Source organism: Ursus arctos, unplaced genomic scaffold, assembly GCF_023065955.2.
Source record: "Ursus arctos isolate Adak ecotype North America unplaced genomic scaffold, UrsArc2.0 scaffold_2, whole genome shotgun sequence".
Taxonomy (NCBI): Eukaryota; Metazoa; Chordata; class Mammalia; order Carnivora; family Ursidae; genus Ursus; species Ursus arctos.
In genome coordinates, this window is record NW_026622874.1 from 87689611 (window position 1) to 87704111 (window position 14501).

Consider the following 14501-nt stretch of genomic DNA (forward strand, 5'->3'; position numbering starts at 1 on the left):
AACTTCACTCCCAAGGGCCAGCCCTAAGATCTCCAGGGCCCCAAAGAGTTTTGCATTCCTTCATGTTACCCTCCCAAAGAAGCAAAGAGCCTCGCTCACCAACCTCCACACCTTCTAGAAGTCAAGCCCACCTTAAGACTGTTTTGCTAACCACTTCCCACAGGGTCCACAAGGCCCACCCACAGTTGGCATAGCCTTAAGTGAGGCGATAGAAAAGCCCCAATATTTGGCAGAGAGGAAGGACTGCGGGGGGGGGGGGGCAGGAATCACATTCTAAAAGCTCAAGAGGACAGGCCAGAGCCCAGGTGCCCAGGGGGAGGCAGCAGGGACCCAGGAGGGAGTCTGAATGGCCCCAAGTTTCCTCTGCCCTTACTTCTGATATGGGAGCCTGAAGTCGAGAGGCCTGAGATTTTGGGGGGTCCGGGAGTGTTGGCAAGTAACAAGTTGACCTATCTTTACTTCAAAACACAGGAAAAAAAAATCCGACAAGGAAAGCAAAACCTCCCAAGGGTAACCCCCACCCACCTTCTTCCTCCTCGGGCTGAGAGGTCTTACCTGCCCCGGCAGAAGCAAGCAGGCAGGACGGGGCTCGGAGAGCCTGGAGGGACACAAGTCCCCACCAGCGATTTGGGGGCGTTGGGAGCGGTGTGGACACCCAGGAAGCGTGCCCGCAGCCACAGACCCCTCAGATGGGGGAAGCTCCGTGGCCCAGCCCTAGGGATCACTTCCCGGCAGGGCAGGCTCGGGGGTGGGGCTTGGCCATTTAAAGGGCCCTCGCAGCTGGTTCTCGGTGTTTCTCCTCTGGGCGGCTTCTGCACAGCTGAAGGCACTGCAGCTCTTTCAGCCCTCGGGAAGCTCCTGCCTCAGAGCCAGCTGGCCGCGCTGGAATGAGACTGGAAAGGGTCAGAGGACCTGAGACTGAGACGGGGGTGGGGAGGTGGGGGGTGGGTGGGTGCTGAGTGCGCCTCTGATCCACGTGGCTTTCATTTCAACTTCCCCATCTGGGTGACTGCGATCCCGCCACTCCGCCACTCCACAAAAACCGGCCGGGCTTTGCTGCAGCCCACCCTCTAAGAAAACATAACTTTGCAGTTTTTTTATTTTAGATTCAGAAAATTCAGCCCAAGTCTCCAAAGAGATGTTCAAGAGAAAGCATAAATAGGCACACACACATTCTCTTTCTGGCAAGGGGCAGTGGTGGGCATTTAAGAGTCTCTCTCCTCTTGCCCTGTGTCCCAGCGCCCTGGGTTAGGGAAGGGGGGCCCAGAAGGCATATGCTCTGCACCCTAAGGGCAGCGGCAGCTCTCAGTATTTCCGCTGCCGGGGGAAGAGAGTGCTCCCTGAGGACCGGAGTGGGGGGCTGGCGGGGCTGGGGTCCTCTGAGTCCAGGCTGAAGAGGTCCCTGCCAGTACGAAGGATCTGCTCCTCTAGCTTCTTGTGCCGCTTCATGTCGGACAGAACCTTGTCCAGGCGGGCCTCCCGTTTCTGGCTCCGGGTGGAGCTTCCTGGAGAGAAGGAAGGTAAGAAAAGCGGATGGGAGTGAGGTGCTGTGTACCAGATCTGCCTAGATGTTACTAATTACTTGGGGGGGCTCATTAAACATACAGATTTCCAGGCCTCTGTCATGGAGGCCCTGAGGTTTGGGGTTGGGCCTCAAATGGGGTAAGCAGTGAAAGTCTGAACTATGAGAAGGGACTAGTAATGTGAGGACCAGGGTAAAGATATCCAGGCAGGGGGAAAAGCAAGTGCAAAGGCCCTGGGGGCAGGAACAGGGAGGTCTGTTCAAAGAAGAGTATACAGAGCTGGGCGGGTGTCAGGGAGACAGAAAGATGTGGTCGAAGAAATGACTTAGAGGCCATGATGAGGGGTTTGGATCTCTTAGTTTAAATGGAAATAAATGTCTGGAAACCTTGGGGGCCCAGGCAGTCAGGGGAATTGGTGGTGTTTGGATTCTCTCTTGACATGCTCTTTCCTCCAACAATAGAATTCTTTGGAGAATTTTAAAACAGAGTAGTGACATGATTTATATTTTGAAAGGATCATTCTGGTTGCTGAGAATGGAAGCAGGGAGACCAGTCAGCAGGGAGAAGTCAGGAGCCACCACAAATATTCAGGCAAAAGAGATGATGACTTGGGGCGCATGGGTGGGTCAGTCGGCTGGGCTTCCGACTCTTGATTTCGGCTCCAGTGGTGATCTCGGGGTCCTGAGATCGAGCCTCAAGTTGGGCTCTATGCTGGGAGTGGAGCCTGCTTATGCTTAAGATTTTCTCTCTCCCTCTGCCTCCCCTGCCCCCACCCCATGGGGTGCGCAGGCTTGCCCTCTCTAAAAAAAATAAAAGAGCAAGAAATGACGGCTTGGACGAGGATCGGTGTTGAAGGTGGAGAGCAGCAGATGAGCTTGGAAATTTGGAGGCAGAGCTAACAGGACCTGGGGCTAGCCTGAATGTTGGGATAAGAGAAAGAGAAACCAAGAATGGCTCCAGGGTAAATTCCAGGAAGGCACAAGGGGTGTGAAATCCCATCAGATTAGAAGACTACACAGAAGTACAGGAATGAGGATCTAGATAACAGTGAACGACCAGGAAGATGTGAACTTCTAGTCAGGTGGAGATAAAAGGAATGGGAACCAAGACAGAATCATCTGTGAAAGTCTTGTAAAGGAAAACCGGGTACCTTTCCAAGCTGTTAGAATCGATGCTCTGACAGCTACAAGTCGCATAGCAACCAAAGCACCAAGCATAGGCCTCTTTTAGGAAGTGACCTTTTAGGTCAGTGGGAGTAGACATCCTTCACCTCCCCCCTCCTCTCCCCCTTTGTCTGTACCTGGGGTGCGTCTCCGGTCAATCAGGGAGTCCTTTGGTGTCATTGGCTCATCGTCAAAGTCAAATTCTGTAGGCATGTGCGGTCTGGGACAGGTGGGAAAGAGAGTGAAGGGTGAGGGTGGTGTCCCCTCCCCATTGCATCCCTCCACTTTCCATGCTCCAGAGTCCCACCTCCCCTCCCCAATTTCTTCCTGGCACCAAAGGAGCAAGCCCCAGGAACAAGGTGGAAGGGGTGTGCCCTCACTTTTCCTCTTCCTCCTCTTTGGCCTCAGGCTCCTCATCGGATCTCTCCTCTTCACTCTGGGCCTCAGGCGTGGGTGGCCGGCGGGGGCAGGATCTCAGCCTGAAGCTCCAGGGTACCGTGAGCAGCCAGAAGTTCATAGAGCCGCAGGATTTCCGAGGGGGGGAGGCATCCAGGCCTGCCCATCCGAGGGGAGCTCCATCTCCTCATCGCTGCAGGGCACGCACCAGTCTTCGGATTCTCCCTTGGCATGCTCTTCCCCTTCAGCGCCGGGGGCTTCTCCCTGCACCTCCTCGGCCCCGGACCCCTCATGCTCGGTCTCCTCCCGGCCTCCTTCCCCCTCTTCCTCGGCTTTATTGGCCGAAGCAGAGGAGCCTCCAGTATCCTCCACGGCCAGAGCTTGGAGGCCAGAGGTCACTTCCCCTTCTTCAGACAGAGGAGCCGCCGTGGTGGCCGAAATGTCTCCATGACCACGAACAAGGGACATAGACTACTAGGGGAGGGGCCCTGCGATGATAGTAGACGCAGAAGTACTAAGGCAGGGGGGTCTCCCGCCCCCCTCCCCCAAGGGATTGGGCTCCCCAAGAGTTCAGGGATTGTCCCCGACCAATCAGGTTCCAACAGCGGTCCCAGCGACGAGACCGCCGGTTCCCAGGAGGGGGCGCTGAGTCCCCTCCAAGGACCCCGCCCCACGGATCCAGATACGGTACTCCAAGACTCCCAGGGACCAGCGGAAACCACTCTCTGGGCCTCAGAGGGGCGGAGCCGCTCTTCTGGCCTTCACACCGCCCCTCTCCACACCTGGAGCCGGCGCCCTCTCCCCACACCTCGCAGGTCAGCCGCCTCAGCCGCCGTACGCACCTGGAACTAAGACCCGCCTCCCGGGCTGCGCAGGGTCACAGTACGCAGGCACACAGAGATGGCGCGGATGGCTCCGCTCTAGCCAAAGCTACTTGGGAAAGGAAAGCAAGGGGAGGATTGCACATGCGCAGGTAGGCTCGGGCACAATTGGCTTCGGCCCACAGTAAAGATGGCCACCGGGATGGCGCATGCGCATAAATCTAGGCGGTTCTGCCCGAAAGAGGGCAGTACCGCGGGCCCCGGCGGCGGACGGACGTAAGGACCAACTGAGGCTGGAGGCGAGTCTCATGCAGTGTCCGTTTATTGGTGTTTCAGACTCATGCAGCATCCGGCATACAAAAAGGGAGAATCTGTTTGATGTATCCTTTTTTTTTTTTTAAGACTTTTAGTTTTTCCCCCCACGCCTTTTTTTTTTTTTTTTTTTTTTTTTTTTTTTTTTTAAGAAAACAAAACCCGCCAACTCCGAACAGCGTCGTAGCTCGGTCCCTGCCTCCCTAGCGGACCGTCGCGTGCAACAAACCTCCCTCGTCCTCTTGGAAAATAATTATAGAGCTCCCCGCCCCTCCCTCGCTCCCTGCATCTGGGAGCTTTGGTCCTATTTCGGGGTTCTTTCGTTACAAACCACGTGAATGACCCCAGCCCCGACGCCTTTAAGAAACTCGCCGAGCGGTTTAAAAGCCCAGGTGGGGCTGGTCAGCTCCGGCTGATCAGAAAGGGTCAACAGCCGCGCCCTTCCTCCTCCCAGGTGCATGCTCAGAACAGAGCGAGCAACAGTGCACGACACCCCTCACAAGTCCCCAGACAAGGCCTGGCTTGCCGGCTCTGCGACCCAGAGGCGCCCTGGGGGCGTCAGGACCTGGGTGGTCCCAGCAGAAAATAGTCGTAACCCGGGCTGAGGAGCCCTCCCCTGACACCGCTCCCCTCCCCCAGCCTGATCTAAATGCTGGAGTTTTTGCAGAGAAAACGGTAGCAGGAGGGAGGAGGAGAGGATCCTGAGGGGAGAGGAGCCAGGAAGAGGAAGGGGGCAGAGGGTGTGGAGGGGGAAGGGGAGATGATAAAGGGGAGAAGGAAGAAAGGAGTGGGGGAAGATGCCAAGACAGTGAAAGTTGAAAGGGGGACACCAGGGCTAAGGTGCAAGGAATTGGGGAAGTTGGGAGGAGGGAGTGCAGGGAGGCTCGGAGCGATGCAGGGAGGCTGAGAGCAGAGAGTTTGGGAGACGTTCAGGTCAGGGAGATTTCCAGAAGTGCAGGGAGGTTTCCAGAAGTGCAGGGATAGGGAGGCCAAGAGGCTGGAAAGGATGCAGGCAGAAGTGCAGGGAGGTTGGGAACAGTGCAGGGAGAAGAGAGGCCTACGGTCGGCACAGAGAGTCGGCACAGGAGCCCGGCAGGATGCAGGAGCAGGAAAGAAGCTGTAAACAAGGCCGCTCAGGCTCCCTTGGTCCCTATGGGTGCGGGCCTGGGCCATCGATTGGGCTCCCCCCAGGGGAAGATGGGCCCAAGGCAGCTCCCAACAGGAAGAAAAGTCTTGGAATGCGGGGCAGAGCCCCTCACTTATACACTGTGGGAGAGGAGAGGGAGGGACAGACAGAGACGGTGGGGGGAGAGACAAGGAGAGACAAAGGAGAAGTAGGGAGGACAGACAGGAGAGAGCAGGGGCAGGGGTTAGTAAAGCTGCCCTTGCCAACCCTTCCATTCCTCCCAGCCTGTCCCAGACCCCCACTCACCGCCTAAGTTGATGACGCAGGAGGCGATGATGATGAGGACCCCCCCTACCAGCGCCACGATGCTTAAGAGCTTGGCCACGCGGCCCAGACGCTGGGCCCCATCCACGTCCCCCTGCTGCAGGCTGTTCCGGGACTGGGGTGAGGGTGAGGGGTGGGGCATCGTGGGCCCAGGTCAGGAGAACGCAGCCCAGCAGGGATCAGGTGAAAGAGTTGTCCAGAGGAGACAGGCAGGCCCCGTGGACAGTGGTTAGAAGGGGAAAGAGGGTTGGAGAGGCAGGGGCGGAGGGCACAGGTCAGCAAGGCTGTGTGAAACATGTCTTGACCTCCCTCCCACCTGAAGGGGTAAGGCGGTGGTGGCTCAGAAGGGGAAGTCCCAGGGAGAGGCCAGAAAAAGCCCCAGACTTGGGAAGTGAGATCCATGCAGAGAGGAGAGGGAAGGCAGGGCTTCTCCTGGGGTTCTGTCCCAGTGCTGGCAGGAAGCTGGAAGCCACAGCAGGCCTGGGCCAGGGTCCCGTGGGGCTCACCATGACAGCATAAGCGAAGGCCACGATGTTGACAGGCCACATGGGGCAGAAGCAGGACAGGATGGCGAGGATGATGTAGTCCCGAGGTTTCTGGCTGCCTTCACCCCCCTCCACCCCAGACCCTGCCAGCTGGGAGCTGGGGGTGGCGGCTCAGGCTACCTCGGGGAGATCCTGGATGCCCACTGTGAGCCCTTCCTAGTCGGTCCTCCTCCACCAGCTGCTGCAGCACTCGGGGAGGAGCCCCATTGGCTGGGTGGGTTTTTGTGGAGGGTGGCGAGTGAGGCTGCGGGGCTGGGCCCTCTTCCTCGCCCCCAGCCTGCAGGGGCATCACTGCCCCGTTCTCTTGCTTTTCCCCCACATTCTCAGTCAGGACCTCAGGGGTGGGGTCCTCCTGGGTAGGGGGCTCGGGCTGAAGAGCTGACTTGGGGGTGGGCTGGGAACCTGGCTGGCAGTCTGGCTGGGGGTCTGACTGGGGGTCCAACTGGGGAGCAGGCTCTGAGGCTGGCTCAAGTGGGGCTGCAGACCCCAGATCGGACCCCTGGTCTGCAGTGACCTCTTTATTCACTTCTGGTTTGGGCGCTGGCTCTTGGCATGCTTCTTCGGGGCTGGGGTTGGCATTTGGTTCCCCTCCTGGGCTTGAGCTGAGGTCTTTGGCCTGGGCTGTTTCTGGGGCCCCAGTTGGGGTCTCTGTGGTTTCTGGGGCCAGCCCAGCTTTGGCTTCTGAGTCCACAGGGGCCCCAGTGATGTCTGGGCCCCGCTGCAGGCCCTCTGGCTCATCTGGGACCCCAGCTGGGACCTGGAGAGGGCCAGTTTCGGCTTCAGAATGGCCAGGCCCTTCTCCTTGGGTTTGGGGACCCTCTTCTATCCCCTTCATCTCTGAGCCCTCAGAGCCGCTGGCTGCCATCTTGAGAGGGGAGAGAGGAGAGGATCTCGAGGGAGAGCCTGGAGCAGCAGAGACAGCAGCAATCCTGAAAGAGGAGGAGACAGGTTTGGTGTGAGGAGGAAAGGTGGCTCTCAGCACTGCAGCTGGAGAGGGCTGTGCTCCTGTCTTAGGGCCAGCCTCGGGCTGCCTCTGGGGAGAGGAAGAAAAGTTGGGGTTTCCTTTGCCTTGGGGTGGGACATCCCTGGGGAGGAGTGTTCTGCTCAAAGTCTTCTGCTTGGAGAGCCCTGGGAAGATTAACCCTTTTGTAAACAGGACCCTCCCAGGGTCCCTTCCTGGGTCCGACGGACAAGATCCAGCCTCTGCGATCCTAGCAGATGACCCAGCACCCCGAAATCAACAAGCTGTGCAGACGCTTGTACACTCCGACAGGCAGACAGGCACACTGGGCAGAGGACCGACACTCACATTCCAATCCCCCTGCAACCTCCCTTCCTCCCCGGGCGCCCGGCCGGTGCAGCTTTCTCACTGCGCGCCTGGGGCGCAGACGCCCCCGCCCCTCCCCGGGGGACCTGGGCTTCTCCTCGGAGCCCCTTCTCGGCCCCTCTCGCAGGGATTCCCTCGCCCCCGGGGGACCGGCGCCTCCTCCTCCCATTGGCGTGGCGCGCCCAGCACCACCAGGCAGTCCGCCGGGCGCCCGCATTCCGGTGCAGCGCTCCCGGCGTCCGCCGTCTGTCCGCGCACTCCTCCCCGCAGCCTCTGTCCATCCCCGTCTCACCTCGACGCCGGCCTCTAGACTGCTCCCGCTGCTGCTGCCACCGCCGCCCCGTTGCAGCAGCCGCAGCCCGGGAGGGAGCGAGTCAGCGAGGGAGGGAGGCGGCGGGTCTCCCCTCCCCTCTGCTCATCCCCTCCTCTCGCTCCTCTCAGGTCCCCTCCCCTACGCTCCGCTGCCGCCGCGCACCGCCCCCGCCCCTCGCTCGCCTCCCGCCCCTCCCGGCCAGCCCAAGGGAGCCACGCGTGCCAGGCCCCGCGTTACCCGGGCAACCGGCCGGGCAACCACTCGCGCCCCCTCCCTGCCCCTTCCCACGCGCGCTTCTTGGGGGTGCCCCCTTCCCAAGCCCCGGGCCCCTCCCGCCAACGGTCACCGGGGGTCCTGGCAGAGGCAGGGGGCTGGGGGAGACGGAGAGGGGTCTGCGAGGAGACAGGACCTGTGAGACAGGCGGGACCCGGTGGTGGCACCGCTACAAGCGGAAAGAGGGGAAGGGAAATGAGGCAAACTTGGGGAGGCTGCTCAGGAGGAGCAGGGTGGGGTTCGAAGAAAAGGGAACCTGCAGTACAGGAAACCCCTCTCCCCTCGAAGCAGCAGCAGCAGAAATGGGTGCTGGAAGGCTCCCGGTGCCTGGAGCAGGACTCAAAAGGGAATTGCAGGGCAGAGGCTGCAGGGGCAGTCTGGAACAGGAGGGGGCTGGGCCCCGGAGCCCGTAAGCGCTGAATGGACCACACCAAGAGCGAAGGGAGCAGGTGGGGGGGGGGGGGGGAGAAGCGCAGTTTTTCTTGGCACCCGCACCGCTCCCAGTCCCGGGGCTGACGTCCCCATCCTTTCTGCAGCTCCATCACCCACTGCCACCTTTCAGGGCCTTAAGGGTTGTGCAGGTACTCGGCAGGGGTCTGAGCAGCAGGCGATGGGCGTGAGTGGGGGAGAGCAGCATTTGTGTCTGGTAACTGCTGGGGCTTCTCACCCAGGCCTCTTCAAACCTCCAGTGGCTATTCTGGGCCTGCCCAGATTGGGTATTCCCTGGAGACCTGGGAGTCCTGGAACCTGCTCTCCAGTCACCGGAGCCCTGGCCCCACCCTGAATCTGGGCTGCAGCCACGGGTGCTGCCTCTGCCGAGGGAGGAGCCGGAGCCCCAGAGCCACACAGGCCCAGGCCTGAGCAAGGCTGGGACTGACACCAGGCCCAGGGAGAGACGCCTTGGGGGGTGGGAAGTGGGGGGCTTGGGGAGAGCAATCCATCCACTCCAAAGTCAAGAGACAGGTTTTTATTTAAAATTTATTGTAATGGGGTCCGCGCAAAAGGAGGGGGTGAAGGGTGGGGAACATGCAGGGGACACAGGAACACGATGACATGGCCAGGGCCACAGCTTCTGTCGTGGGGGAGAGGGATGAAAAGAAAAGGCCAGGGCTGGAGCTGGGGTGGAAGAGGGACAGGGGAGACACTGTGACTGCATTCCCCCCACCCCCAAGAAGCACCTCTAGTCCCTGGATCCCCCCGTTTACCCTGGCACCCTAAAATTCCATCTCTTGTCCTGCCTCTGGCCCTAGTGGCTCCTTCTTTTGCTCCCCTTGACTTGTTTTCCCCTGACAGATTCTCAAGTAGGACGATGTTTAGGGCCTGACCCCAAACAACCCCACCTTATGAAGGTACTACCGTTGCCTTCCCTGCTTCTGCCCCTTCTCCAATCTCACCTTTTCCCCTCTCTGGGACAGAATCTTTGATTCCCCTCCTTCCTCTCCTCCCTCCCCCTGGAAAAAAAAAAAAAAAAAAGCACCAACTCCCCAGGGAGGGGCAGCAGACAGTAGTGGGGGGGATGGAAGGAGGAGAGCAAGGACCATCAAGGAGAAGGCTCACAGATCCCTGGAAGGGCAGGGCAGGGGGTTACAGAGAGGAGACGGGGTGAGGGCAGTGGCCGCTCCTGTCCTCTGCCACCCCTGCCCACTATCCAGGGGGCTTCAACACAACCGAGGGGACAGGTGTGTGTGGGGTCAGGTCTGATAGGGAGAAGAGAGGAGCAAGAGAAACAAATCGTTAAAACCTAGCGAATTCCCCTAAGAAACATCTCTTCCTCCTTTCCTTCTGGAGGCTCCTTGGTTGGTGGGGAAGTAGTGAGGAGTTGGTAGGAAGAGAGGGGAAGAGGAGACGGTACCAAGGGACTTTCCTCCACTTTCCACTCTCCCCGCCACCAACTTGGAGCTCACCAGGGCTGAGAGGGAAGTGGCTGAGAGCTCACAGGCACCCCCTCGGCCCCCGAGAGGGAGCCCACGGCTGTGGGGGGGGCTGCCACCGCTGCTGCCGCGGCTGCTGCAGCCGCTGCCGCTGCCGCCGCCGCCATAGGACAGACCTCACCGGTACCTGCAAGGGGAGAAACACCCCATCACAGCGCAGTCCGATCAGCAAGAGCCCCTGGCCCCAGACTCGTTCCCAGACTGCCTCCCCTGGGACACAGCCGTTGCTCACTTCCTGTCTGGTCCCCGGAGGCTTCCACCTGCATCCTTTCCCAGTTCTCCTGAAGGGCCCTCCCTGTCCCCAGAAGTCTCCCTAACTTCAGTGGGGGATGGGCGTCCCTGGCCTTCCTGAGATCCCCTACTGGGCCCTTTGAGCCCCCTCGCCCCACACACCCCATCCCACCCCCCCCAGCCATGCCCCACGCCTTGCCTGGTGGGTGCGGGGTCCCCCTCAGCAGGTGGGCTGTGGCTGGGGGGCGTCTCCCGGGACAGGGGGGGCGGCCCCCCCCAGATGGGTCTGCATGTGGCCGGCCAGCTGGGCAGGGGTCTTGCAGTGCACGCTGCACAGCTTGCACAGGATGCGGTCAGCCCGCGGGGCCTGGAGCCCGTGGTCCTTCACCGCGTGGATGCGCAGGTATGCTGCTGTGGTGAAGCCTAGTGGGGGGGGGGTGGATTGGGATGGGGGGACGGGGGGGTCAGCCAGGCGGAGACCCCAGAGACGGGGTTGTTCTCCTAGGCTGGGGACGCCCTCCTCAGATGGCCCTGTCCTCCTCCCACCACATACATCCTTGGTAAACTGGGGCCAACTACTCTGTGGGGGCCGGTGGGGCGCAGCGCCTCCCTCAGCTTGGGGCCTGGGTGAGTGGTGTCAGCTTCTCAGCCGCGGGACCCACAGAACCTATTTTCCGTGGCTAGGGGGAACCTCTCCCGGGGGGGGGGGGCAGGACACTGATTTCTAGCCACCTGAAGAGTTGACCCTCAGCAGAGACGGCTGTGTCCCCTCCCTCCAGGGCCCCAGGGTCTCAGCCCAGGTACTCAGTGGATGCGCGATGCTGCTCGAGAGCAGCTTTCTCTGCCAGCAGCTTTCTCTGCCACGGGGCAGGGCGCAGGCTTGTGAAGCCCCTGCCGGCGCCCTCCGCTCCCCGGGAGCACAGCGCGTGGCCGCGCCGCTGAAACCCTGCCTCCCGACCCTCGGGAACTGGCTCTCCCGACTGCTCCTTGCCCAGAGCAACCCACCCCCAGAGGCTGACTCTTTCTGGTAGCTCGTCTCCTCCAGTCAAGACCTCTTAGAACTGAAGGCGGTTCAGCCGACCCGACGCTGCTCCGTTCGCTTCCTAAAGGGCTCTAGATGCCGTGAGCGCTTGGCTACAGCACCTTTAAGCCTCGTCTGTGGAAGGGCCTGGGGCTCCGTCCCCACCCTTTGTCCCTGGCCCTCCCAGCATCCCTCAGCATGTACCTTTGTTGCAGAGCTCACAGACATGGTGAGGGCCCTGGCTGTGCACCTTCATGTGGTCCGAAATATAAGCCGAGCTCAGCATCTTGCCACACACATGACATGGCACCTTCTCCTCGTGTCGTACTGTGTGCGCCCGCAGTCGGTCCTTCGTAGCAAAAGCTGCCTCACATTTCTGGGGAGGGGGGAGGGGCGTGGGGGGTGTCAGGAGAGTTAAAGCTTCGGGGAGTGGGGAGAGGGGGGCGAGAGGTTAAAGGAATCAGAGCCCTGGGGGTCTTTGATCTGTAGGAAATGGGAGTGCGATGACAAGGTCTTGAAGAAGGGATGAGAAAATGGAGTGAAAAAGCAAAAAGAAGAGAGAGAAAACGGGGGTCTGAGAGGCTGAACTCAGACAGCTACAATGAGGATCAAAATCATGAAAACCGGGACAGGAGGAGGCGGGCTTCCTACCTCACATTTGAAGGGCCGTTCTGTGGAGTGCACTTGTCTGACGTGACTGTTGAGGTGATCCGGCCTGGGAATACGTTGGGGTTGGGGTTAGGGCCCTGGGGGTGGGGACGTGCTCCCAAATCTGCCTAACTTAGGAGCACACCCGGCCTTTCCAAGGATGCCTGCATCTTCGCCCAAGCCCCAGGCTTCGGAGTCCTGGAGCGGCAGGAAATCCCTCCCCCTGCCGCAGGGCGGGCTGGTCCTCCTCCCACGCGAAGCCTTCCTACTACCGGAGGACCCACCTCCTCGGCTAAGTACCACCCCCTGCTCCCTGGTAACCAGGAGAGGCTTTCCTCCCTCCTCCCGGGGAGTGGCTCCCGGTCCCCATCCTCAGAAACCGCCTCCCTCCCCGCCAGCCAAGGCCAGGCCACCTCCGTTGCCGTCCCTCCCTCCCCACCCGCCCAGTGGGCGGCCGAGGCCCCGTGCACACCGGGAGAAGCTCTTGCCACAGTGGGAGCAGTTGTAGGGCTTGTGCACAGCGCCGTCATGTGAGCGCACGTGGTAGCTCATGCGGTCCTTGCGCTTGAAGCGCTGCTGGCACACCGGGCACTGGTACGGCTTCTCGTCCGAGTGCGACAGCTTGTGTCGGTTCAGGTGGTAGACGTCGCGGAAGGCCTTGCCGCACATCTCACAGGCGTGGTTCTTCCGGATGCGCTTTCCCGAGGCGGTCGTGGTCACCACGCCACCCGCGGCCACGGCGGCCGCTCCGCCGCCCGCACCCGCTTCTCCCCCTCCCCCGCCGGCTCCGCTCAGCTGGGGCACGCTCAGGAGGCTCAGGGGCACCATGGTGGGCATCTTCATAGCACCCGAGGGGACCCGGCCGGCCTTGGCTCCCGTGTGGATGGCCTCGTGCCTCCGGAGGTTGTAGCCGTTCTTGAACTCCTTGGCGCACAGAGCGCAGATGTAGGGCCCCTTGCTCTTTGTCTTCTTCTCCAAGGCAGAGGCGACCGGGGCCACGGCGACCGTCGAGGTTGGGGCTACGACGGCGGTGGCCGCGGCTGCGGCGATGGTGGCGGCAGAGACAGGGGGCGCGGCCTCGGCCGCGGGCGCCGACACCGGCGGGGGCGGCGGCGGGGGCGCCGGCGGCTGCTTCAGAGCCGCTGTGTCCACTGTGGAGGCGGTGGCCGGGGCCGGGGGCGCAGCAGCGACGGCGGCGGCGGCAGCGGCAGCTGCGGCGGCGGCCGCGGCGGCGGCAGACTCCTGGGCGGCGGCGAGAACCGGGAGCAAGTCCACCTGGAGGGGCTCGGCCGCCGGGGGCTGGGGCGTGGGTGGGGGCGCCGGCGCGGCCTGCGAAGACAAGGCGCCGTGTGGGCCGCGGCCGCGGGTCGGCGCCCTCCCGGCCCGGCCCGCCACGGCCGGCCCCTACTCACCTGGAATGGACTCTGGGCGCAGCCCTGGGAGGCAAAGAAGCGGGACTGGAGCTCAGCCCCGACCTGCAGGGGGTTCTGGGCGTGACCCTGAGGTGGCGGGAAGGAGTTCATGAGGCCGCCCACCCCCCGGGAGTCCAGGCCCAGCACGGGGAAGGGGGGGGGCCAGCAGCGTGCAAGGGAACACGGGGAACATGGCCTCGGCCACGGCGGGGCCCCCGGGGCTCAGCGGGGGCCGGGGGCGCGGGCCGCGCGGGGCCCGGGCTCGGGGCGCCGCCCCCGGCCGGCCGGGCTGGGCCGCGCCGAACGCATGGCCCGCGGGCCGCCCCGCCGCCCGCGCACCCCGGCCGGCGGGAGGGAGGGAAGGAGGGCGCCTGGCGGGCCGCGGAGCGCGGCGGCGGCGGCGACGCCCCCTGGGTGGGGGCGGGAGGCCCCGCGGGGCCGGGGGCCGGGGGCCGGGGGCGGGGGGCGGGGGCCCGGGCGGCGGCGGCGGCGGCGGCGGCGGCGGCGGCGGTTGGAGCCTGGCGGGGCGGGGTGGGGGGAGCGAGGGAGCAGCCTCGGCCCCCGCCGCGCGCGCGCCCAGCCGGCGCCTCGGGGAGGGCGGGGGAGGGCGCGAGGGAGGGAGGGGGACAGCTGCGCGCGCACCGGGCGCGCGGAGGGGGGGTGGGACAGGAGGGAGGGCGGGCGGGAGGGGGTGTGGGAAGGGGGGTGGGGGGGCGGGGGGAGGGGGTTGTTACCTGGAAGATGAAGCTGCTCCAGTTGCCGGGATCCATGGCGGAGGGAGGGAGGGAGGTGGCTCGCGCTCACCCTGGGGCGGGAGGAGGAGGAGGCGGCGGTGGGGGAGGGGGAACCCAGGGAGGAGGCGCGCGGGGCGGGCGGGAGGGGGGAAGGAGGAGGAGGGTGGGGGGAGCGGAGCACACTGCGCGCGGGGAGGGCGGGCGGGGGGCGCGAGGACACACAAGAGGCTGGAGCGGGCGCGAGCGCGAGCGCGCGCGAGGCCAGCGGGAGGGGGGAGGTACGAGAGGGACTCTGGCGGGAGGAGGGACGGGGGAGCCACCCAGCAGCCCGTGTCGCCCCAAGCGCGAGACCCCTGAGACGGCCGCTGATTGGCTGATGATGGCGCAGGTGGTGGGCGCGC

The 14501-nt window shown here is 63.0% G+C and overlaps 3 protein-coding genes across 4 annotated transcripts; all 3 read right to left on the reverse strand.

Moving 5' to 3' along the window:
- Positions 1-1081: 1081 nt before the first annotated feature.
- PAGR1 (PAXIP1 associated glutamate rich protein 1) lies at positions 1082-4041 on the reverse strand. Its single transcript, XM_026515771.4, is given in 6 exon segments — positions 1082-1505; positions 2824-2906; positions 3067-3152; positions 3154-3228; positions 3230-3570; positions 3925-4041. Coding segments are annotated over 5 exon segments (765 nt in total). The 5' UTR covers positions 3551-3570; positions 3925-4041; the 3' UTR covers positions 1082-1305.
- A 948-nt stretch (positions 4042-4989) lies between these two features.
- PRRT2 (proline rich transmembrane protein 2) lies at positions 4990-7920 on the reverse strand. The gene is given in 4 exon segments (XM_026515768.4): positions 4990-5780; positions 6172-6312; positions 6314-7139; positions 7830-7920. Coding segments are annotated over 3 exon segments (1098 nt in total). The 5' UTR covers positions 7076-7139; positions 7830-7920; the 3' UTR covers positions 4990-5585.
- A 1163-nt stretch (positions 7921-9083) lies between these two features.
- On the reverse strand, positions 9084-14183 carry MAZ (MYC associated zinc finger protein). 2 transcript variants are annotated; one of them, XM_026515774.4, is made up of 7 exons: positions 14101-14183; positions 13367-13453; positions 12427-13283; positions 11958-12021; positions 11511-11682; positions 10485-10708; positions 10094-10181 (listed from the first exon to the last, which is right to left on the reverse strand). In XM_026515774.4, exons 1-6 carry the CDS (start codon positions 14134-14136, stop codon positions 10506-10508), a joined length of 1419 nt encoding a protein of 472 aa, XP_026371559.1. In that variant the 5' UTR covers positions 14137-14183; the 3' UTR covers positions 10094-10181; positions 10485-10505. The 2 variants fall into 2 exon arrangements, with proteins under 2 accessions (XP_026371560.1, XP_026371559.1); XM_026515775.4 differs by lacking the exon at positions 10485-10708 and having other exon boundaries at positions 9084-10181.
- Positions 14184-14501: the final 318 nt, after the last annotated feature.

What these genes read in the sequence shown, in the direction of transcription:
- MAZ (XM_026515774.4), bottom strand. Translation starts at nt 14,136, where the DNA reads ATGGATCCCGGCAACTGGAGCAGCTTCATCTTCCAG. An exon ending in TGTGGCAAGAGCTTCTCCCG is followed by an intron (nt 12,022 to 12,426) that starts GTGTGCACGGGG and finishes ACGTATTCCCAG; the next exon opens with GCCGGATCACCTCAACAGTC. An exon ending in AACGGCCCTTCAAATGTGAG is followed by an intron (nt 11,683 to 11,957) that starts GTAGGAAGCCCG and finishes CCCCCTCCCCAG; the next exon opens with AAATGTGAGGCAGCTTTTGC.